At 40.3% G+C, this 25,864-nt stretch overlaps 1 protein-coding gene across 1 annotated transcript in view; it reads right to left on the bottom strand.

Annotated features, from left to right (window-relative positions):
• Positions 1-25,500, bottom strand: part of ACAD10 (acyl-CoA dehydrogenase family member 10) — a 33,590-nt gene extending 8,090 nt beyond the window's left edge. Inside the window, exons 1-19 of the mRNA XM_075273299.1 lie at positions 25,468-25,500; positions 21,479-21,668; positions 20,418-20,566; positions 19,567-19,761; positions 19,009-19,167; positions 17,473-17,632; positions 17,222-17,363; positions 16,691-16,759; positions 15,718-15,899; positions 14,888-15,038; positions 14,533-14,678; positions 12,554-12,727; positions 11,628-12,028; positions 10,309-10,449; positions 9,193-9,330; positions 8,620-8,710; positions 6,338-6,496; positions 5,801-5,973; positions 3,985-4,128 (exon numbers count right to left, since the gene is read on the bottom strand). Of these exons, the coding sequence (XP_075129400.1) occupies positions 3,985-4,128; positions 5,801-5,973; positions 6,338-6,496; positions 8,620-8,710; positions 9,193-9,330; positions 10,309-10,449; positions 11,628-12,028; positions 12,554-12,727; positions 14,533-14,678; positions 14,888-15,038; positions 15,718-15,899; positions 16,691-16,759; positions 17,222-17,363; positions 17,473-17,632; positions 19,009-19,167; positions 19,567-19,761; positions 20,418-20,566; positions 21,479-21,662 (2,958 nt within the window). The 5' untranslated portion in view covers positions 21,663-21,668; positions 25,468-25,500. The remainder of the gene's footprint in view (positions 1-3,984; positions 4,129-5,800; positions 5,974-6,337; positions 6,497-8,619; positions 8,711-9,192; positions 9,331-10,308; positions 10,450-11,627; positions 12,029-12,553; positions 12,728-14,532; positions 14,679-14,887; positions 15,039-15,717; positions 15,900-16,690; positions 16,760-17,221; positions 17,364-17,472; positions 17,633-19,008; positions 19,168-19,566; positions 19,762-20,417; positions 20,567-21,478; positions 21,669-25,467) is intronic.
• Positions 25,501-25,864: the final 364 nt, after the last annotated feature.

The raw sequence follows: 25,864 nt of genomic DNA, 5'->3' as shown, positions 1-25,864 counted from the left end.
CACTAAACTACTTAGCAAAACATTACAGGACACTAGAGCTCCTACCCAAAATGGGCATCCCAAGAACATAGACCAAAGAATCCCTTTCATTCATAAATTTCACCCTTTCTCCTATAAGGTGCATAACATCATCAGGAGACACTGGTCATTGCTTGGACGAGCCTATCCCAGTATCAAGGAGTTCGCACAACCATTCTTACCATGTTTTAAATGCCCTTGTAATCTCCGAGATAGACTCATCAAGGCAGATTTGGGCTCTGACATCAGAATTCCACGGCAGACATTCCTTGGTACACAAAGGAAAGGCACATTCCCATGTCTCCATTGCCACCAGTGTTCCAATGTGCTCAAGGGCGACCGGATATACCATCCACATAGCGGACAAGCAATTCCGGTGAAGGATTATTTCACCTGCGACTCGAATTTTGTTGTGTACTTGATTAAGTGCCCATGCGGTCTCGCATATGTTGGGGAGACTACCCAACGTGTGCGAGACCGCATCAAGCAACATAAGTCCAACATCCGGTGCCGAAACTTATTACTCCCGATCCCAGCCCATTTTGAGAGCATAAAACATAGCATCTCGCAACTACGCTTCCAAGTTTTGGAGCATGTAGAAGCCCCTAGGAGGGGCGGTATCGCATTACCATCCTCAAAAGAAGGGAAGCCTTCTGGATCCACAGGTTACAGACATTGGAACCCAGGGGGCTTAACCGTGACTATGACCTCAATGCATTCATTTGATTCTTAATTAGCCGCTCATTACATATTTTTCACTTGTTTTATCATATTGTTCTTGTCTCTCCCATACAGGCTCGTTGACACCTCGCCGCAATCCACCCTCCAGGGTCCGCAACCTAAAAAGTATCCTTTTGTTCTTAATTGGCATATCATGGTTACAGTGGAACCTTTTTCTTTTTGTAGCACAATGTTCATTCAATTTCTACAATTTTCATTATTTCATTATCTTTTTATTTTTAATTTTTATTTTTCATAAGAACAATTTTTTCATTTTTATTTTTTATTTTTGTTACCTTCTAATTTTCTCTTTCTATTCCCTTCTACTTTCCCTTTATTTCTCCATCTTTTTTTCTCCTCCATTATAGTGTATAGTTACATTCTTGTTCTCCTATATGTCACACAATTGGTCACAACCTGTCTGCCCAGTAGCAAGGACTATTAACTGACTTTGTTTCCTCCGGTCACCAGGGGTCGCTATAAAACACAACACTGCACCTTACCCTGTGAACATAAGCACGGTCTTACTCTCAGCACGGAGCTCCGTTCTCCGCGCATGCGCCACAGTGCCGGCCGTCGCAATTCAACATTGCGACGCACTGGGCATGCGCGTTCCTCCACAACGCACGGCGACGTCGCTCGCTCATTCTGAGCGTGCGCCGCAGCTCCTCTCCTATTGGCCACTCGGCCGTTTTATACCGGACCTCCGGCACTCGCTGTACGCGCCCTTTCCCACAGCGCTACAGCTGATTTCTTGGTGCCGCGTCCTCTGCTACTGACCACCAATTGTATAGACTCCAGCGGACCCTGCGGGCGAACGAGCGGAGGTAAGTCACCTAGGCAACGAGCCTCTACATCATTACCCATCAGTGTATCTTCTACATTATAGCCTGTATAGCCTGCATATTGTCTACATTATACCCATCAGTGTATTGCCAGTACATGTCCACAACTATGTGTAAGGTTCTTTCCTGACCAACAGTCCTTCCTCTGCCACCCATGATTATAATGATCTTACATTACTGATGTGATATCCTGTTTATCAACAGAATCCAGTGGCTCCAGTGGCTATATGTTGAAATATCGTGCATATTACTCTACCCCTCTGTCAAGGTACTTATCATATGTCTTGTTATTACTCTAGGCTACATTTATTTTACCTTAATCTGATATCAGTTCTCAGGATCAAAGAACCAGACTGCAATACCATTTCCAAAATATTTATTTCTGTTCATCACGGTTCATTCTGTATACCTCACTACCTGTCATTTAGTTCTGCCTCTAGTATACGAATTTTAGAACATTTGTATTAGCTCTATCAATATGTGGAAATCTACCGTCGTATTCCCTGCCTCTTCACAACTGGGCCTGGAAATGTATATAAGTTGTATATGTTGTATATTATGTGCACTTCTTCTCACATGTATGTATTTTTGTATTTTTTCTGTATGTAGAGTCTGATGAAGGTACTTGTACGTACCGAAAAACGTTTCACCTAAAAGCTCAAATAGCCACCCGTTACAACCAAGGTAGCCAGAAGAGCATCTCTGAACGCACAGTACGTCGAACTTTGAGGCAGATGGGCTACAGCAGCAGAAGACCACACCGGGTGCCACTCCTTTCAGCTAAGAACAGGAAACTGAGGCTACAATTTGCACAAGCTCATCGAAATTGGACAATTGAAGATTGGAAAAACGTTGCCTGGTCTGATGAGTCTCGATTTCTGCTGCGACATTCGGATGGTAGGGTCAGAATTTGGCGTCAACAACATGAAAGCATGGATCCATCCTGCCTTGTATCAACGGTTCAGGCTGGTGGTGGTGGTGTCATGGTGTGGGGAATATTTTCTTGGCACTCTTTGGGCCCCTTGGTACCAATTGAGCATCGTTGCAACGCCAAAGCCTACCTGAGTATTGTTGCTGACCATGTCCATCCCTTTATGACCACAATGTACCCAACATCTGATGGCTACTTTCAGCAGGATAATGCGCCATGTCATAAAGCTGGAATCATCTCAGACTGGTTTCTTGAACATGACAATGAGTTCACTGTACTCCAATGGCCTCCACAGTCACCAGATCTCAATCCAATAGAGCATCTTTGGGATGTGGCGGAACGGGAGATTCGCATCATGGATGTGCAGCCGACAAATCTGCGGCAACTGTGTGATGCCATCATGTCAATATGGACCAAAATCTCTGAGGAATGCTTCCAGCACCTTGTTGAATCTATGCCCCGAAGAATTGAGGCAGTTCTGAAGGCAAAAGGGGGTCCAACCCGTTACTAGCATGGTGTACCTAATAAAGTGGCCGGTGAGTGTGTGTGTGTATAAATATATATATATATATATATATATATATATATATATTACAAAATTATCTATACACTGGAATCATCAGGTTAATAAAAAGCTTCACATACATCTGAGAGTTTCTATAATATAGGAAAAATACTAATAAAAACGCTGAGAATACTAATAAAAACTCTGAGAAGTTCTGTATTTGTTATCTTTGGTCATATGATGGGATTCAGAACCACAGCCACAGCATAGCGCTAGTCTAAATCTGAATGGGGTTGCTTTATTGCAGTTATCTGCCCCTTACATTTACACAATACTTAATAACTACACTGTTTCCATGAATGGGAACACATCTTTTGTCTAATTTTAAAGCTATGGAATGGAAAGGTTCAGGCTGTACATCTTTTTTGTTTCTGAAAAATAAAACATCTGAATGTGGAAATCCTGCCTTAGGCTACATTCTCACAGCTGAGTTTCACCCGTGAAGTTCGGTCCCTGTGTCTGCTGGATTTAGCGGCCTGAACTTCATGTCGGAAGCGGGACTCCTAACATTATAGTTACCGATTACAGTACAGGACAGTATGTCGCTGGGAGGCAGGGGCTCCTCGCACCATAGATAACTACACAACTAAGAGTCCCACTCCAAGCACGAAGTTCAAGTCTGTAAATCTGGCTAACACACGTGACGAGTGAAACATGATCGTGTGCAGCTCCCCTTAGACAACACCAATCACTATCTTGCTAGGAGTCCCTCTCCTAGCCTAATGCGCATGCCAGGAAATCAGGCACAGATCCAGAATGAGTTTCACGGGTGAAACCCAGTCATGTGAATCAGGTTAGTTTAGCATGTTCTTATCCACAATAATAGATGCACTACCTAACTAGCTACATAACATGGAAGGTCACTCCTGAGGAAGGTTACATATAATAAAATGGTGAGAAATTACCTTATTGCCTACAGTATCCATAAGATGGGCAGCTTTAAGCACCAACAACCTCGCCTGATCAATCTCAGCTCTGGATTTAGCAATATCTGCCAAGATAGTCCCTTGTTCAGCCAAAGGTTTGCCAAAAGCTACTCTGGATTTTACCTGATAAAGTAGAATAACAGTACATGAAGTGGGAGAATAAATGCAGCTTGTGTTTTGCTCATCATGCTGGCATTCAATGATAACATTTTCTATTATATAAGATATAGATCTAATGAATTCAAGACATATGTTAGTTTGCCACTAAGGAGGAAATTTTCATACAATGGTGACAGCTGAATATGCCTGAGAGAGGTTGTAGACTTCCTTTCTAGAGGTTTTTAGAGACTTCACTATTGATGATTAACTAGCTGATTGCAGGGCCCACTATGCCCCAGAACCAGCACAGCTCAGTACACAGTGTACCAGCTGAAAGCATAGCCTAGTGGCCATGTATGGTTACTGCAACTCAACCCTAGTCAAGTGAATAGGAGAGAGAGGCGCAGTAACCAGGCATGGCCACTGCACCAATATGACGCTGTGCTTCCAGCTTGTATTCTGCTGTATATAGCAGGTTCTGGAGCCTGCATGCTGACTAGTAGGGGTGACAAAAGATATATTAATGACCTATTCTAAGGATAGATCTTCAATAAAAAAAATAAAAAAAAAGTTATGGATAATGCTTTAATATACAAAAATGTAAACAATTATCACTAGTTAGAAATTGAGAAATACAAATTAACCGCTAAAATAAAATCCCCTCCCCCTGCCTAACTTCTAATTTACTTGTATTTATAAAAAAAAAAAAAAAAAAACCACAACGTATAATTACCCATATCCCTGAAGCGGTCATGTGACCACCACAGGGACATTTTCTGATAATCCAGTTCCGTTTCACTCCAACCCCATCAATACTTACATGCCTTCCTGTCTGAGAATAGCTCCTCCCCTCTTCAAGCGCTTGCGCAGTCTGGAGATGGCTGCGACACATGCACAGTATAGATGTGGGCGGGATAACTTAGCTATGGAGAAGGCGGGGGCACTAGTAGTGGGCGGATAGCTTAGCTAGTGAGACAGGGAGGAGGGCGTAACAGAGTGAGAGAGGAGGGGACAGCGGTGACAGGAAGGTAGTGTGGAAGGTACACAGTAAACTACATAATAGGGAGCTAACAAAGCTAAGAAATGCAGAAGATGCCAGGTTCTCCTACAGAAACCCAGAAATCACTCAAAATACTGAAAAGTATGTTGGTGTACTTTTAACCCATTAATAGCACTAACAGACCTTTAAAATAAAAACATTTTCCCAGGAAAACCCCTTTAAGTGTTACAGACATAGTATACAATTTCATTCTATGTCCTGCTCTTTAGGAAGCGTCCTGTGAGATAGCCATCAACATTTTGGTACATATTTGCAGATTTTGCTGTGATTAGGCCAGGATATGTGAGGTAAGGGGCTGATATTCCTCCCCCTTGGTCATGACTCCAGAGACTGTCAGTCCAACCAAGCCAATACACCTGTTCTCGAGTCAATTTACAGGACATTTACAGATTTTGAGTCAGCATTATAGCTCAGTGGTTACTAAGATTGCTTTGAAGCACTGGGGTCCAAGGGGAGGAAACCAGAGTACCCAGAGTAAACCAGTGCTAATACAGGAACATTATACAAAGTCTTCATGGATGTTGCCCTTGTTCAAATTCAAAGCACTGATGTGTCATTCTGCAAAAATGGGAATACCATTGGTAGTATACTGTGGAAGTGTTGCTAGTGGTTTTAATGCAGAGAAAGATTACTTACTCTTTGTTTCATGAGAGACAAGGACCTCTCTGCATGTCCGATAAGCCTCATACAATGATGTATCCTCCCTGGACCCAGTCTTCCCTGTGCAATTTCAAATCCTCTTCCTTTTCCCAGTAGTAGATTTTCCTTAGGCACACGAACATTGTCAAAACGTAATTCTCCATGCCCAGCTTTGGATAGGAAAATATGGAACATGAAGACAAAAACTTAACAGCATAACTTTTAAACAATTGGTATGTACATGTGGAGTATCACTATTTCTAGCTGTTGTATGACTGGTATTCACATTTGTCTGCAGCTTTCTGAATGGTCAAAGATCCATATGTGTTACTAGTCCATCTTGCCTTATCAAGACAGATTCAGCAAAGATTTTACAGTAAATGTTGGAATAATACTGAGGATTGAGGGGTTAAGCCAGAGAAGTGGGGAAACATAATCGTCTCTAATTAGGTATATTTATACATTTTTTTTATATTCACTATTCTACTACTTGGTTATTTAATGTAGATGACTATTTAGGACAAGATCTTGTACCTGGAGCGTCATCTAATCCATAGACAGTGAGAGGCCTCAGGACTTTCACTCCAGGTGTGTCCATTGGAACTAAAATCATTGACTGCTGTTTATGGCGCGCAGCATTTGGATCGGTCTTCCCCATAAAAATACAAATTTTACAGCGTGGATCAAGTGCACCTAAAAAAAAAGAATAGAACCTTTGTTATACAAGATGATAATACAGAAAGTGAACTACTTAATTCCTAGAATGCAATTTATTGTACTACTAGAAAAGGGTAGATACAATTAAACTTACATATAATCCTGTCATTCAAATTAGGGCTAAGCAATTAACCAGCGAATGTTAGCTGCTGATTAATTGATTAATTAATTTAATTGAGCTGACTGTATGGTAATGTAAACCTGGCCACATTGATTACTTTAATTATTTCACATCCATGCCATTCTGTCTCTTAATGCCATTGGCTATAGGATATGTCACTAACTGTACACTATCCAATCAAGATTGCTAATAAATAGAAGGTGTGTCATGTAAAAAGGGGAGTGTCCTAAAATAATAATTTATTAATCTTAATCCAGGTAAAATTATAATCAGTTTTGTTTTTTTTTTGGGTGGGGTGGGGGTGTCATAATTGCCCAGCCGTGATTAAGATTCTCTTCTCACAATGTGCTTCACTTTATATGTTTGCGGGGATTAGAAATAAATATTCCAAGGCATTAGTAAGCTCAAAAACTTTGTTGAGCACTTTCTGCAAACTACAGGACTATATCATTACCTACAAAAATTGCACTATCTAATGATTTGCTGTTTGTTAATATTGCTTAGTAGCTGGTACCCGCGACTTCGTCTGCGGTGATTGTAGAAGTGGGTATATACAGGCGCGGGTAAGGTTTTAGTACTGTGTAAAAGGTATGGGATATGAAATGTAACTTTGTATCTTGTTTTTGTAATTCTGAGAATACGTGAGACTTTTGTGTTGAACGTAATTTGTATTTCAGCTGCTATACGGTGTTGTGAGAAACTGTACATAGTGTCTTTGGGACAGAGATATTTCAAGTGAATATACTTCGATATACGACATTGTACGATTTGTTATTTTCCGCCAGTACATGTAAGTTTTGAGCACAGGATACTCTTGAGCAAGCAACATAAAGTTGTCCATGTGAGGAGCCTGGTGTGGCCAAATGTATTCCTGCTACTTTCAGCGTTTGTCCTTGGGATTTATTAATGGTCATTGTAAAAGCCAACTTTAAGGGGAAATTGTACTTGTGGAATGCGTGGGGTTAACACACTGTCACCTTTAGCTGCTCCTGTAAGAATAGTGGCTTCAATGATATTTGTTCCTAGTTGTGTGACACGTAGCCTCGTGCCATTACACAATTGGGGTGCATCGAGATTACGCATGAGTAGAACAGGAACGCCAATTGTGAGTTCTAGTTTATGTGAAGGGACACCGGGTAATTCTAAGGTGGGCAGTAAGGCAGATTGGTGACATTATTATCGATCGTTACATGTCCATGGTGTGTTGAAAGGGTACATCGGAATATACAGGCCAGTAGTCCCAATGCAAACATGCTATCGGAACTTACCAGTGTCGTTGGTGTGGAGACCTAGGGAAGGTAGATGGATCGTGAAGACGAAACAGCAGTGAGGTGAGAGTGCCGTCGGGGAGTGTGGCAGGCTGGAGAGAGTAGTTGGGGTGCTGCGGGCTACGGTGGAGGCGCAAAATGGTAGCGTGCTGGAAACACGTTCTGTAGGTGCCTAAGATGTGCATGCTCCTGGCAACACAGTGGAGTGGCTGGGTGGGGGGTGTCGCGGATCGTCAGAGCGATGGGGGTCGGCAAACATGGCTGCTCCGGAGGGTTAAAGAGGTAGCCTCCTGGAGTATCGTTAAGGTGAGGGTGAAAGTGGTAAAGTATATGTAAATGAGATTGTGTGGGGTTAGGGGCTAGGCTGTAGAGGGTAATATGAATTTTGTGGCTTGCTATGGTCCAAAGTGTGTGAGATTGCAGAGATGGTGATGTGAGTTTGGGTTTTGTGGGGGACCTGGGAAAAGCGTATGTGCGCTATTGTGACGAAAAGTAGCCTATTGCGCAATCCTGTGTAGTAACTATGTTTGTGGAAAATTTCAGCCAAATCGGTGGAGCAGGTTTTGCGTGATTGAGGAACAAACATCCAAACACACAAACTTTCACATTTATAATATTAATAGGATTTATTTACAGTGGAAACAATGGGAGACACATTTTGCATTAGATAGGATACTGGTACCCAAAGATTTCATTGTTTAATTCTATACCTGATGTCCACCACTTATGTCCATTAATGATGTAGGAGTTTCCATCTTCCATGATTGATGATTCAATGTTGGTGGCATCAGAAGAGGCAACCTATAGAAGAATGCAAGAAACAAGCACTGTTGCTAAGTTGGGGGAATCAGGACTGAATTAAAGGAGTTATTATTCTTTATAAAATGAAGGGCCCATCAATATTACATCGGTAGGGTTCCAGCCCTTAATTCCCCCAACCCCAACAATAGCTGTTCAAAGGGGCCATGGTGCGATATGGCCATTTCAATCCTCACATTGGAATGCATGCTTTTTCATATGGCTGTTAGGACATTTTTGAGTGAACATAAAAGGTTTGTAAAACACCAAACATAAAAGGGATATCATACAGATAAAAGTGTATAAAGAGGGACCAAGATACCGAGGACTATAAAAAAGTGAGACACAAATAAGACAGGGTGAAGAAAATAAGAAATCCAAGTACAAAACTTAAAAAGGGAAAAACTTAGGGATGTGGAAATAGACAATTACTAAATATAATTAAATATTTGCATAGTACACAATAATCCTTACAGTTCCCTTACCTTTGGTTCAGTCATTGCAAAACACGATCTGATCTCCCCTTCTAATAATGGCTTTAACCATTGTTCTTTCTGTTCTTCTGTACCATAACGCACCAGCATCTCCATGTTTCCAGTGTCCGGCGCTGAACAATTAAATATCTAAACATCATAATATATTAACAAAGTTACAAAAGAAATAAAAAATGAAAATGGCTGTCAAAATCTCAGCAAGGCTAAATTCAGTTAATCCGTGTCACAGCTGGGTTTTTTGGATTGACTGTGGCCTGGAAGAACTGAACTCACAGCATAATGAGTTTGGGAAATGCATTGGGAAAACCATTACATAACCTGCTTTTCCCAGGCTGAACACAGCCATCAGGCCTGCAGGCCTAAGGGTAGGTTTGCATTACCATTACAAATGTCCAATGCTCTCATCTGTCATAGGATGACAGCAACAGACTTTAATTGTAGAATGTAGATAAAGCCCCCTCTGCCTGGGGTAAGTCTGTATTCCCAGTCATGTTAAAAACATAGCAGAGGAGTAAAATACATGTTGGAAGAAAGCTTCTGTAAAGAAAATGCCTTGCATGCAGGACTTTTTCTTCTGTCAAGAAAATAAATAAACATTACAGAAGAAAAGTTCCAGAAATATGAGTTAGGCCCTATTAATATAAGGCAGTCACTACGGAGGTCATATAACTCATCTATCTGGCAAAATATCTCTGAATGGCAGTGTCAGTCATGAGGAAAGTAAAATAATGATCAGAAATATACTGTACATTAATTTCCATTGAATTTGGAATGTTTCTAGGCTCACACTAGCATACCTTGCCCGTTGTTCTGGTCCGACAGATGACCAGAACAACAGGTAAGCAGACCACTAAAATAGCGGTTACATATGGAGCCCGACAGACCCCATTGATTATAATGGGATTCATTGGGTGTCCATGGTTTTAAAACTGAAAAGGTGGATGAAAAAAGCCATTCGTGCAGGGGTTTTTTGTCTGCTGATTCCACGTGTAACAGAGTTTTCTATCGAGACTCCAACGCAAATAAAAACATAGCCTAAGGGGAAAGGTGATTATAGGAGTTACAGGTACTGTAATGGCTACATGTTGTATACACTATATGACTGACCTCTGGTGCATAAAGAGATGTCCCCATCAGCTCACACAGATGAGCATATTCCATGTTTGTCAGCTTGGCACCATATTTGCCCTCAGTGTCACTCTCCAATGGAAGGAAAAGATTCCATAACCCTTGAGACTTGGCTTTGTCCTGTAAAACATGAGGCATCAGTAGCGACTTCTAACAATTGTACTGAACTTTGTTAGCCCTTTTTCAATAAGAATCAGAAAAAGGACTCTGCACAGACTGTGAGACTGGAATAAAAAATAAGTGATACCATTAAAAAAGACCTTGTATGTAGTATAGTACTCTGAACTCCATTATATCTAATTTTGTTCACTTTAAACTACCTTCAACAATTTAAAGAGGACTGTCTTAGATAGAGATAGATATATATATATATATATATATATATATATATATATATATATATACACAAAAAAAAAAAAATCACCTTTCATCCAGAAATAGTGGCACTCTTGTCCATGCTCTGTCACTTGGCCATACACATGAATATTGGCCAAGCCCACAGATTTCAACAGGACTGAGAGGCCATCTTATGTGCATGGATGGGGGGGGGGGGGGGCTCCCAGCTCTCTTCCAATAGGGGGGATAGAAAGAACATTGTAACATGAAAGAGCATTGTAACATGCCCCATACTTTTATTCTTGGGTTAAGAAGCTGCTGATGTGTTCCTTACAATGGTTTTCTCCCCTGTTCCTATTGAAAACTCATGCATTCTCAGCTTAGGAAGACTGGGAAACTAGGGAACCTGTCTCATAGATATGATTGACTATCTAATGGTTAAGTGTACTTATTGTGGGGAAGTTAGCTCGGTAGAATCAGTGATGCAGACCCAACCAGTGAGAGACAGGGACACAAATCTTTCAGCAAAGCGGTTGATTTAAGAAAAAACAGCAAAATAAATATACCTTTATGTCAGGCACAAAAATTTGAAAAGTAAAATACAGCCTTAACTTCAGCAAAATAACGTCAAACAAAATCCTGCTCGTCTGAGCGCTAACTAAAAAGAAAGTACTAACTGTATGTGTGGCTTACTACCAGCCACACGAATCAACCAAAAAAACCCCGCTGTACTTGTATCACAAGACTCTCAGTGTCAGGACAGACCCAGGCACTCTCCTCCCAGGATCTGCCCCGAAGTGCAGGCTCTGCAACCTTTTATGGGCCAGTAATGAGCCTCAGGACCCGGCCCTGGGGCTGAAACCTATTCCAGAACTGCATTGGACCACACATAAGTCAGGAATCTGGGGCTGATATAGCAGGAGTCCAGCACTCTGCCTGTCACCCTCTCACAATAGATTTACCTTAAGATCTTCAGTCAGTTGATGTGGTTTCCATCTCTGCTCAGAAAATTGATAGTTCCTCAGTTCTTGCTCAGCAGGGTATATATGGAGCTCCATAAATTCCTTTAACTTACTGTACAGGTTTTTGGCCTGTGCAGAAAGTCCTTCAGGACTGATGATGAGAATACCCCTCTGGTTTGAGTGCAGGTAGGCTCTAGGAACAGAACTTGTGTTCTCCGGAGGACTCCAGTTGTGTGCCCGACTCCAAGTACTGTATGATCTTTTGGGTGGATTTGTGGATAAACCTCCAGATTCAGACTTAAACACCCGGAAACCTTCTTTTGTTGCAAAATCCCAGGCTGTGTCAGCCATAAATTCTGCTAATTTACCAGCAGCTCCTGCATTTGTAGAACTAGCTTGACCTACCAAAGCAGAAGGTAATATACTGTTTACATTATTTTACAATGACAAGATTTCGGAATTATTTTCAAACAATGTAAAGTGATAAAACTACTGTACTAGAAACAAATATACTACGGTATTTTACGACTAGACATGTATTCCCTTAAACCATTTATGCCAAAGGATAGTCCAAAGCTTGGAAAACCTAATATGTCCTAGTTTAATGCATTGCCAATAAACAACAAAGAATATGGCCAAATTTGGCTCTGATGACTGTAGACTGGCTGATATTGTGGCAGATGCATCTAACACATGGCTTCTCCTGTATTCTCTTCTGACTGTAAGATTATCAGAAACACCAGTCAAGGGTGTTATAAAAGGGGTTTCTGGGTATCAATAATGAACTCTTTGTACTGTGTAATACTAATTGTATAACTAATCTGATAATAATAGTATTATCAGATTAGTCCCTTATTTCAAATTCTGTCCTATTCAGACAATAAATAATACGAATATAGTTTGTAATACTGTAAATTGTTCAGTACCTGTCAGCGATCTCTTATATACACCTTGCAGGATTGCAGCACTTCGGAAAAATGAAAAGGCCAAGTAGAAATAAAAATTTTCAACCTTTGGGATTCCCATGTTCTCACAGTACCAGTCAACGTATTCTTCCGCTGTTGGAATTCCCAGCTCTTTCAAGTCATAATTTTTTAGCCCTAAAACGAAAAAATGAAATATTTAATACTATAAACAGCAAAAAAAGTTTCACTATGATAACTGAAAGCTGAGATAATGGGAAGCAATGATAAACCGGAATGGATGATGGAGGCAATAACTGATCGGCATGTCTGATAAAGTTGCTTGTGTGCTGAAACTTGTGCACTGAGTTATTAGATGAAATCTGAAGGCTTTCTAAGATGCAGAATAGTAGGAGAAAAATGTGCAGGCTTTGTGTAAACCCTCTCCGGCCAAGTGCGTTGTACAACTTCTAATACTGATGAAGTATAGATTTTACTGCAACCGCTATTTCTTATCAATAACTGAGGTCAGCCAGTGCACATCTACAGGGTAGTGCTGACCCCATACATTTTTCTTCTGCTATTCTGAAAGCAATTATTAGATCAACCATTTCAGGACCAAGGACTTCAAATTACTGAATGTCCTCAGCAAAATGTCATCTTTTAGAAGGATACATTCTATTTTTTTTTTATTTTATAATGGAGTCAATATTTTAATTCTTTTTTTTGGATCACAGATTGTGTTTTAGTAACCCCTTTCCACTACAAGCCTTTTTTTCGATTTTCGACTTTCTGCCTTCCAAACCACATACTGGTAATTGACACCCATATATATCTTATAATCTTCCACGGGCCATATCTTTTGAAGGGAACATGGATTTTAAAAATAAAAACACCAAATTGTTAAGGGGAGTAAGCATCAAATTATGTTTATTATTTAACTTTTTCTACTTGGTGACAGGTTCTCCATGTATTTTTATGTGTGTTTTAAGGAAAGTGGGCGATTTGAATTTTTAATGCTTTTTTATTTTTGTATTATAATTTTTAGACCCTCTAAAGGTCTTCAACCCCAGGGTATCTGATGACTATTGCAATGCATTGTTATGCCAATACTGGCAAAATACCAGACACAGAGCAGCCTGTAGCAGAAGTCAATGGGGAATACGCCTGGGAGACTTCAACAGACTCCCGGCCGTTAAGTGAACGGATCACTGTCCCCAGATTTCATTCCTAGGGCTGGCAATCCACCCCAAGTATGGAAAAATGCTGCAAAGTAAGAATGCTTTTAAAACTAGAAGTGTTAATAGTTATTTATTTTTTGTCAATTTTCAAAATGAAATGAATGAACAAAAGAGAAATCGAAATCAGATCAATATTTGGTGTGACTGTCCTTTACCTTCCATCATTCCTCTTAGGTATACTAGTATGCAGTTTCTGAAGGAATTCAGAAGGGAGGTTGTTCCAAACATCTTGAAGAACTTACCACAGATCTTCTGTAGATGTAGACTTATTCAAATCCTTCTGTCTATTCTTGTAATCCCAGACAGATTTGATAATGTTGAAATCAGGGCTCTGTCAGGAACATATCATTGCTTTCTGGACTTATCCTTCAAAGGGGGATTACACAAAATATTTTTTTATTTGGATTTCTCTTTTGTTCATTCACTTAATTTTGTTAATCGACAAAAATAATTAATAGAGATGAGCGAACACTGTTCCGATCAGCCGATCCAAACAGCACGCTCCCATAGAAATGAATGGAAGCACCTGTGACGCTGACTTTGCCGGCGGCCGGCCGGCGTCACAGGTGCTTCCATTCATTTCTATGGGTGCGTGCTGTTCGGATCGGCTGATCCGAACAGTGTACGCTCATCTCTATCTATTAACACTTCTATTTTTTAAAGCATTCTGTATTTACCGCATTTGTTCTTACGGAACTTAAATGGGTAAAAAACTAAAGTGGCAGAAGGCAATATAGCTATATATATTGGATCCATGCTTACCTTTTAGAATAGAGAGGTCTTGTGGCAAATAATAAGCAAAACAATTGTAAGCAACATCTGACAAGGGATCGCCCAGGGTTGACAGCTCCCAGTCTAGAACACCAAGGACTTCCACCTTCTCTGGATGAAATATTAAGTTATCCAATCTAAAACCATCAGAGATAACCAATAAAGTGTCTAGCAAAAAATGTTTTCCAAATCCAACACTAGGAGAACATGTAAACTTCCCACATGTGTGACCCTGTTAGGATTAGATGATTCAGGCTCCAGTTTTGTAAGGCACCCACTGCTACAATAAACACACAGGGAGCGAGAATATAACAATACGTTATTACAGAGAGACAATAAGTATTACCTAAAATCTCCATGAACAACAGTGGTCATCTGGTTGGGTGGTAGATGATGTGGGAGCCATTCAATAAGCCTTTCCATGGCTGGGATTGCATGGGTCTCACTCGATTTGTATTGTTTGGTCCACATCTGGACTTGCCTTTGAATATATGCACCTTTTCAAAAGCAAACAAATATTTTAGTTAGTGGATACATAAAGCAAAAATAAACCTCAACATACCAAACCTCACCTTTTCTTTTTTTTTTTTTTTTTTTTTAAAAAAACTTGTTTCTCCAGTATTCTTTCTGGGCTTATTTTACCTCCAAAAAAGGACTTTTTTTTTTTTTTTTTTTTGTAGTTTTCATTAGTACAATTTTGGGAGGTGGGATGAACCCAGAACAGGAATTTTGGCAATGAGACTATGGAATGTTTTAATTCTGTGCACTAAGGTACATATACTAATAGTTTTTAACCCAATTTCTGTGACAACGCTGTAAATTTCAGTAGGCACTTTATTTGAAGAAACTGAAAGAGTCAAGTATTTAGAAACTATGCTCAGGGCTAACAAGTGCAGTCTGAACCATATTGAACAATAGTTAACATACAGGTTCTCAACATATACCAAAGAATGTCTATCCAAAAAGTAAAGCTATTCACATTCAGCTTTAATCCCTCTGAGATATGTAACACTAGAAGTTTTCCCAAGCCATGATTCTCACAAATCAAGCTCGGAGGTGTGTATCAAGGACTTTATAATACTCAGTGGATATTGATACAGGGACTAAATCACATTCAGAATAGTAATGTAATGCCTAACACTCAAATCACTCCAAACCATAAAATGATTTATTTACCTTGTTTACCATAATCCTCCAGCTGTGCCGCCTGGATATCCACACTGTGAATCTTGCACAATACTTTATTCATTTCAGCGTATATAGCATGGCGCTGTTCAGCATCCAACCCCGGCAGTGAAGGATCTTTGAAGATACGTCCACTGAAGTACTCCATCAGATAAAAAGGAGTTCCTATGATACTGGCAGAAAAGAGGAAACCATTTAGTCTCTGTGTTACGTGTAATGTACAGTGGTTCCTAAAGCTAAAATATTACCTGGTCCTGGAATGACCATTGTAAATTGAAACCACTGTAACTTGAGACCATAACTTTTAAGAAAAAAATTGTAATTGGTTCTTTAAGACCCCCAAAATCTTACAAAAAAATATGGAAAAATAAAGATCACATAATGAATATATAGTCAGTAAATCCTCACAAACAAAACTCAACTACTGGAAGCTGTAAATCACTTTCTACGATGGAGACAGGAGCTTTTGCAGGGTCCATACAGGGTATATACAGTGCTCCACATAATAACTTGGAGCTGCTCTCACCTGGTGTCCAAAGAGGCAGCTCATGTGCCCCTTGTTTTATAGCCAATTCAATCCCTCCCTCCTTGCCCCCAGCTTATTTTTGTATCTTTCTTTTTTGAAAATGTCTAATAAAGATAAAGTATTAAATAAAAAAAAAAAAGAAGAAGAGAGCAGCTCATCCTGTTACAGATAAATAGAAGTCCAGAACATGCAGTACCACACTATACTGTAGAGAGGCGCTACTAGTTAGTAAGTGTATAGTAAAATGACTGTACTGATTTGTTGGCGCCTCCAGCCAAGCATTCTGGAGTCTGGTTTCAAGTTACAATTGTCCTGAAAAGACCATTGTATGTTAAAAATATTGTATCCTGAGGCCATTATAACTCGAGTAACCATTGTACACTACAATAAACTAATACTAAACACCTAAGAGTCTAACTATAAATGAGAACTACTTACGAAGAATCTTCACAGAGGTTGAAGACCTTTGGCACAGGAACACCAGCTTCCCCGAGGGCTTTCAGGATCCTATAAAATAATCACCATCATTAAAGAATGCCACCGCTTCCAATACAATAGTCAGAGCAATAATACAGGCGTATATGAAATAAACAAGTCACTGCTACTGCTGTGTATAAAAGAGGAAATAAACGTGAGCATGTCCCAAGTGATGTGAATTCATTATAGAATATTTTTGTATTTGTGACACTTCTTTACCAGAGATTTCAAAAAGCTAAATCCCTCCACAGTAACCAAACCAATTAACGATAATAGCTGTTTTACAGTAATTTACACGGTTTCTAACACTAATGATAATTGTTCATTATTTATTGCTTCTCTGTATCCCCTCTGGTATTGCAGCTACTACAGCGGCTTTGCTCCTTCCAAAAGAGTCCACCAGGACTCCATTGCTTTGGTGGACGTGCACATTGCTATACACTTTACTCAACAGATGGAACCCACTTTATATACAAATTATTATTTACGTACCTATACTCCCTCTCCACAGCATGAGCTGCAGGCAGTAACTTTCCTGGAGGTTTTTTGCGCAGTACAAGTTGTCTTCCATTAAATCGCACATAATAAGTTGGGTTAGACTGCCCATGACTGAACTGGCGCACAAAGAGGGAACCTGCAACACATCACAGTTATTGCCTTTATGACAAATGTTCACTACAAAGTAGATCTATTTATACGTTGCATCAATGTGACAAGCAATGCTATCTGGAATTTGTACAAACCTGATATCTGTTCTCCAAATATATTTTCAAGATGCTTAGTCAATGAATCTCTTGGAAAATCCATAGTTGGTCTCACAGAACGGGTGTTTGGAACAAAGTCTTTTAAAGGGAACCCCAAGAGAATTTCTAACTCTTTAAGTGCATCTTTCGCATTATTCACCTGTTCAGAATTGTTACATTTGTTATAATCAAATACACGGAGATATACAGAATAAATTAATCCAGATACTTTAAGTCATTGGTTCCATTACCTTCTAAGTCCTCTTGCAGACGGCCGTATGAATGTTCAGTGTGCTATCTGGGTTTTTCCCCGGATAGCACACGGACCTTTCATTTCACCCGTGACCGTGAATTACATAGTCCGGGCTGCAAAATATCGAACAGGTCTTATTCCTGTCCGTTTTTGCGACTGTGCTTCCGTAGCTCCTATTCATTGAATGAAAAGGGCCGCGTAAGCACGGCTGGTGCATGGCTGACATTTGTGTGCCCACATGCGACATTTGCATACGGTTGTGTACAATCAGCTTTAGATATTTACTTTGTTTTAGTCATTTTTGGTGAAACGAATTAAGTGTGGATAAGGCTTCCAACCAATATGAATATCAGCATAATATGGACAAAAAAAGTACAATTTTCCTAAGCTATTTAGGAAAAAGATATGAGAAACGCAAACCTGATTAGCTAAGTACATTGAGTGCCTCATAGTGTGCGTGCCCGACTAATGCTCCATTCTTAGTTGTTCTCACTGCTCACATGCTAGTTATGACTAGCAGCTCCATCAGTGGGTCCCCAGTCAACAGATACTGTGGTTAGGGAAGAAAAGTGCACAATAGCCAGTTTTGCTCACTAACTTTTCATTGAGCAGTGATTCTGAACCAACATAAATACAATTTAATTAAAAATTTGGCATTCTGCCTAAAATACTTCTCTAAAGTTCCTGCCAATAGGTGAATCCCTTATAGCTAATTTCCATCTCATTCTCTTGGGGTTGGTTCTCCTCAAAGCCTGCACACATATGTCTGCAAAACTACTCTGTGCAAAGGACTAGGTGCAAAAGAGTCTATGTACTTGTGTCTACTTTTGGCTACTTGTGTGATTACACATGGGATATAGATTGTTTTTTTCCTGTGTTTTAGCTGCTTGCCTGCATGTATTTGCAGTTCAGTGTTCCTGAATCTCCAATGAGAGGGTCACTTGGGCTTTTTCTCAGCTATTTGTTTGCTACTGTAACGTTACTCCTGGCAAAATGGCAGAACAGTAACCTAAGAGAGAAATGTAAAATGTGTTTCAGCCATAATGTGATTATTAGCAGTAGAAAAAAAAAACAAAAAAACAAAAACAGATAGGGCATCATGTACGAAGGTTTATACAGTCATAGAACAAACTGCCCAGCAAGACCATGCATATATTTCAACTTTTCCTGAAAACACAGGTACTCTTTAATGTGTTATGAGAACTGAATTTTCCGTTTTACCATACTGCTACCGTTTCCGGGGCTTCCCTCATATATCAGACTGTATATTTACAGCCACCCACCTTTATTGTATGAAAGCCCACTTGTGCTGCAGCCTTCAAATTCTGTCCTATGTCATCAAGAAAGATGGCTTCTGTAGGCTGGACACCAAGGCACTTTGCACATAATTGGTATATACGAGGATCTGGTTTACATATTCCTTCTATGCAAGACTCAATGACCTGCAGAAATAAAATTTTTGAAGAATAGATACTACAAAAACCTTGACACTAAAATATTTTGTAATGAACTATAATGTGAATAACATCCAGCACTCCAGCAAAGTCTGTTAAAAAATCTCAGGCAGATGTGAAATATGCAATGTGATTAAGTATGCTGGGACCTATTGAACAATAATGATAGTATTTTGTTGATGAAAAGGAACAGATGTGAATCTTGAAGTTATTGGGTTGCAGTTAAAAACCTTAAATATCTACTATGAACCATTTATACCACCTTTTGGCTCCTCAAACACCAGGACCCGGGTGAGACAACTACCCCAGTATCCCCTATAGATAAGCCCCTGAGAACAATCATCATATGATATAGTACATTCGGTTGTAGAAGCAATGTCTGCTCACCACATTGAACTGTGAACGGTCTACCGGTAGAAAGCTTTCACCACTATGCAGAAAGAAGTTGTTGCTCAGAATGGCGGTTTTCAGTCCTTCAGCTTTAATGCACTGAATAGCCTCAGTCATTTCCGGTAGCTGCTTAGCCATCTCCTTACTAGTAAGGTCAGTAAGGAAACTATGAACTGAAACTGGACGTCCGGTCTGCAATATATAAAAAGTAAATGCACATTGAACACACTTTGATAAATTTATTTAAAGGGGTTACCCAGAGAAAACAAATGTTTTATAGTAGCAGAAGTAGTCAACAAGAGCAAAAACAAAAAAATGTGTCTGTACTCAACCCACACTCGCGCATCCTCTGCAGATGGTAGCTCTGGTTCTCCCGGCTGGTCTCTTGCCAGTGCTGCCAGATGATGTCACCAACTACAACTTCAGCCAATCACTAAAACCTGCTATTGGTTTAAAGCTGTGGACTGTAACATTATCCTGTTGCGTCAGAAACTGTGGCGGGCAAGGTGAAACAGAGCTCCATTTCGCAATGGAGGAACAAAGATAAGCGAGTATTGTTTTGTTATAACTAACCCGATACTAGGAACCTTTTATTTTCCCTGGATAATCCTTCAATATGGTTCAATTGTTTCTGCTAACATTTACTGGTTCTGTCTTGATGTGTTAATTATCTTTATGATGTACTGAAGTTAATTAATTTCATAAATGTCACCATGTCATGGTGGCTGTAGCAGATGATCAGTGGGGGTGTTGAGTGTACAACCTAATATTGATAGCCTATTTGTAGGATAGGTTATCTATATGTCACATGTCCTTTAAAAGAAAATAGAGCTAAACACAGGACTTACAATATTTGAGCATAGATTTCCGAATTCTTGCACAAAAGCTGGTGCAGACAACTCTCCTCTCATGTACTTCATCCAGGGTCCTCCATCTCCACCAGTCTGAATGGCTTGCATTATGGTGCCATTCGGCACATTGTTACGGATTTCCCAATCTGAATAACAAAATAAGTAAATAAAAATATTTAAATAAATAATTGTCCTATATTAGGGGTAGGCAACCTCTTTTGTTCAGCATGTCAATTTAAATAAAAATTAAAAAAAAAAAAAAAATCAAAAGAGGAGACCCTCGGAGTGCCGTGCAATAATCGTAAGGCTGAAACATTGCTGAACAGAAATGGCAACAAGAGAAAGGGGAGTGTCCTATACCAGATGAGCGAGTACTGTTCGGATCAGCCGATCCGAACAGCACGCACACATTGAAATGAATGGAAGCACCTGGTACTTCCGCTTTGACGCTGGCCGGCCGCTTAACCCCCCGCGTGCCGGCTACGTCCATTCATTTCAATGCATGCGTGCTGTTCGGATCGGCTGATCCGAACAGTACTCGCTCATCTCTATATACCACTGCTAGAGAAGAGCACTAAAGGGACATTCCCACTTCTTTTAATACTTGCAGGTCACAGACAGTCAGTGTGCTGCCTGCCGTGGAAGCAAAATATGCCACCTGTGCCAAGAATGGCATGCGTGCCAGGGGTCGCCAAATCCTGTCCTAGATATTAAGGCTACTTTTCTTTTTTTTTTCACGTGGGAAACAAATGACAATCATCCAAAGATATGTACAGTTTAGCAAAGAGGCTGATACATAGTATGATTTCTACAATTAGAAACAACCCACTAGTAACTACGTCTGTATGCCTGTGTAGATGTAGCAGTTGTTATGCATTCATATCACATTAATGTTTATATTGTGCTAACAAAATATTGTTCATCCATTTCGTGTAGCGGCAGATATTTCATTACACCCTATAATGAAAAAACGTTGAAACAAATGTTCTTTTGAAGGATGTTACATCTGTAATTCAGACATGATAATAATTATTCTTACTTCAAATAAAGCCTCCTACCTTCTGCCAATCTGTAAGGTGATGGAAGAAGTACTCCTCCCATATCAAAAACCACTGCCTTGTATCCACACGTTGCAGCATGGCTGTATCTTATTGAACTCCACTGAAATAAGCGCAGTTTCCAAATGGAAGTAACTTTGGAAGGGTTAAAATATGAAGATTGTAAAACTCTAGTAATAACCATGGTTACCTAAAGAAACAGAAATATTAACTTTAGTTAATAACAGTTACAGCTTATATTCTACTCCACTCCAGTCCAGTAAACTAAGTAGTGGGACTGTTTCTTACAACTTTTCTGCAAGGGCAAGATACAAGACTAAAGGATAATGATGAACACTAGTGTTGAGCGAGTAGTATTCGATCAAATACCTCGCAGGCATAAGAATGCGTGTAATCAGCCAAACACCAAGGGGTTAAACGCTTCGAATATTCGATGCGTTTAACCCCTTGGTGTTCGGCCAATTACATGCATTCCTATGCCGGCGAGGTATTCGATCGAATACTACTCGCTCAACACTAATGAACACATCTCGCCACAGAGAAGCTGTGAGGGGGAAAAGGGGAAGAGTGAGCATGAGAACAGTGGGAGAGGAGAGACAGAGGCACAGAAGAGACTGCAAGCAGCTAAATAGGAAGTTCCAATCTCCCCCCACAGCTTTATTCACATCAGTACAGGTCATACATCTCTATATTGACCAATATGATTCCCCACTCTTATAAAGGTATCGACTGTCAAGACCTTTATGATATCTTTATAAGAGAGCTCTGTTAATACTGATGCAGTGCGAGAGGTGTGAAATATACCTCTCACTGAGAGGCATATAAAAGATTTATGAACAGAGTGCAAAGTCCCTACCGATAAAGCTTCTTTCCCAACACATCTCCATGAATAGCAAAGAGAACAAAGTCATTTGCCCCATTTTACCTGACTTCTATAGTCAAAAAAAAAAAAAAGAGAAACAGGTACTCAATCTAAACACAACAGGACAAATTTATTAAAGGGATTTTATCATTGGGAAAACTCATTTTTAACAAAGCATATACTTGCATAGCTTTTAAAAAGGCTATTCCACACATACCTTTTGTGTGTTAATCCCCTCAGTTGTTTTTGAACTAGCCCGTTTTTTATTCATATGCTAATTAGCCAGCAACGGAGTACAGTACAGTGAGCACTGTCTGCTATGTGTACAGCACAGGCTGCGGTGTGTACAGGACAGGCTGCTACTGCTGCTGACTCATCAGCCTACCTGCTCTCACCTTCCCCTCTGTGTATACACAGACAGTGCTCACTGAGACTTTCGGGTGCTCGTTGCTGGCTAATTAGCATAAGAATAAAAACAGGCTCATTCAAAAACGACTGAGGTGATTAACAAACAAAAGGTAGGTGTGGAATAACCTTTCCATAGGCTATGCAAGTATATGCTTAGTTAAAAATGACTTTTCCCATTGATAGAATCCCTTTAAGACTGACATTTTGTACACCAGCCATAATAAAGGCCCTGTCAGGTGTAGGGAATGGCTGATTTATGAAGAGACTCCACTGTGTTCATAAATCGATTGCATACCATACCATAATATCACCCCTCTATGTCAGAAAACTGGCGTTGAGGTATTGGTAAATTCCCCCAATATTTTTCTCTGTTTATACCAGACAATGAGTGGAGAAATCCAAAGTACAGTACACAGATATATCTGTCAGGTCCCATTGAAATTAAGTATCTGGCAAACAAAGCAAGATAGATACAGTAAAGGGTAAAACACTTCAGCTAGCTTTAACTACAAGTTTAACCACTTCAGTACCGGGCCAATTTGTGGTCCAGGACCAGACTCCTTTTCGGTTTTTTTGTATGTGCGGTTTTGAGGGCTGTAACATTTTTCTCTTATGTCTCATTCAACTAATTTTTGCATCTTTTTTCGGGGACACATAGGGCTTTATTTTTTTGTTGTTTTTATTTTCGAATGTGTTTTAATTTTTTTTATATCCGGGAAAATGTAAACATAATAGGAGGGAAATTGTGTCTGGTTTTCACTTTTTTTTTTTTAATTTAATAACACAAAGTGCTACTGAAAAACTTTATAATATAGTTTTTCCTCTCTGTTACGGTAATTTTTATTTTGTATGGTGTAGTCAGGGGTGGGGCTATAACGTTTTATTTTATTCATTTATTTTTTAATTATTTTATTTACATTTTTTTAAACTTTTTTATTATATTTTTTTTTTTTCAGATTGTGTCCCCATAAGGTCATAAGAGACCTTTGGGGACATCTGATCACTTTTTTTTGGGTTAGGGAGGCTGATTTCCCCTGCACTTGAGGCTGCTACATTTAGCCTCAGTTGCAGGAGGAATCCAGCCTCCTGCACACTGTTCTTTACACTTACAGAGCTGATCTGGGTCCTGTAGGACCCAGCAGCTCTTGTAACACACTGAGCCCGGCGGATCGCGTGACCGCTGGGTCAGAGGGCGGCCGCATCATGGCGGCGCCCATAGCCATGTATACAGTGCTCATTGAGCGCTGCATACACAGCGATCGAGAAGGCAGGGAAGGGAATAAACCTTCCCTGCCATCTCTCTGGGAGCTCCGGCTGAAGTTACAGTCGGCTCACAGCTTCAGCAACTGCACGACCTCCATGCAGCTGCTGTGTTCTGATTGAACGTACCGGTACGTCCTGTCAGAACTAGGCAACCACTTACCGGACATTTATAGTCTATGGGAGGTCCAGAAGTGGTTAAATATGATCCAGGAAATTAAATATCCTTCTCACCTGCCAAAGTCAGTGAATATTCCAACTCTTGCAGCTAGCTCTGTGAACCTGGGATCAATGTAGCAATTGCAGTTCATTTGCCTGCTACAGATCTGTGAGGTACTATTACAGCACTGAGCGTGAACTAAAGGCTCAGCACAACATAATAGTATGCCGAAGAGAAAGAAGCGGTTAATGTTATTTCATGTTATCCACAATATAGAGGATAACATGCTGATCGTTGGGGGTCTGACCTCCACCCATCACAAGAACAAGGGAACTGTTCCCATGTCTGAATGCAGAGTCAGAACATCGGCAATACAGCTCAATTCACAGTCTAATTTCGGCACCGTTATCTCCACACTGTCGGAAGGGCATTCCTCACACCATAGTGTCACAGTTGAGCAGTAAGGAATGCCCCCTCTGATAGTACAAAGCTATGTTAGAGTACTGTCGTTCCTCACAGCTCAGCGATGACGCTATATTGTGAGGAACGACTTTCTGACAGTGGGGAGATATTGGTGCTGAAATTAACAGCAGCAATATCTCCTGTCCCAGGGCAAATACCGGGAAATGCGCACTGTTGGCTTTCTAGCAGTATATAAAGCCACATATTCATGAGGACATGAAAGGTCCTCTAACTATTTCTGGCAGTGCCGTAGAGAATGAATGGAGCGACAGTGTGCATGCTCGACCTGCTGCCCCACTCACATGGGGGAACAAGACCCCTGTCCTTGTGAATACGGACTGTAAGACCCCCACTCACTGGCATATTACCCCTTATCCTTTGGCTAGATCATAACAAAACATGGGCCAACTCCATTTATACAGTTCTAGCTGCTATTATAGCACCAACATATCCTGCAGCACTGCACAGAGTTTGTCATCCGCTACTTTTATTCTAGCCCCCTACACCCTGCCACACATCTTAGCACCAATTTCATAGAAAGCTAATACACCTATATGTTTAGCAGTATGGATGGACACCTATGTAACACAAAGAGAACATATACTGTCCATTGTATACATTGTCCTTGGCTGCATGGAGTGCACTGTGCAGTACACATGTATGTGTCTCTTCTATGTGTCTCTTCTATCATTGCACACTTGTTGAGCATTTCTGCCTTGTGATATCAGTGACAGACACATGTCATGGTAAATGGCGACTGTCAATGCGTTTACTTTGCGCTCCATTATTGGACTCGTTTCTCCTCTTTAGGGGCTAAAGTGTCAAACTCCAACTTACCCCGAGTGACCACCCAGCGCCTACTGACAACGTGACCGCAGCGGCCGCTCTGATTGGCTGGAAAGACCAGCAGTCCAACACAAGACTATAAACACTGGCAGCCATATTTCTGTAGCCCATAGTCTGCAAACATGTCATACATGCTCTGAAATTGCATAAAGGACTAATTATAGGTAGCTAGTGATGCAATGTGACAGAAGACCAACACACAAACACACATAATAGAGCGGCGGTAAATAATTCAGAATACACCTCACATAATAGCCTGACAAAGCCGTCCTTCGTCTTGTCACGTGATAGGTATCCAACAATCATAGCTTGGTATTATTTTTAACTTCGCATCATTTTCCCACATCAAACATGGCCATATGGGAAATTTAGTATGTGGTTAATTGGC

The sequence above is a fragment of the Leptodactylus fuscus genome, chromosome 1, assembly GCF_031893055.1.
Source record: "Leptodactylus fuscus isolate aLepFus1 chromosome 1, aLepFus1.hap2, whole genome shotgun sequence".
Taxonomy (NCBI): domain Eukaryota; kingdom Metazoa; phylum Chordata; class Amphibia; order Anura; family Leptodactylidae; genus Leptodactylus; species Leptodactylus fuscus.
This window is presented reverse-complemented; position numbering and strand designations above follow the sequence as displayed.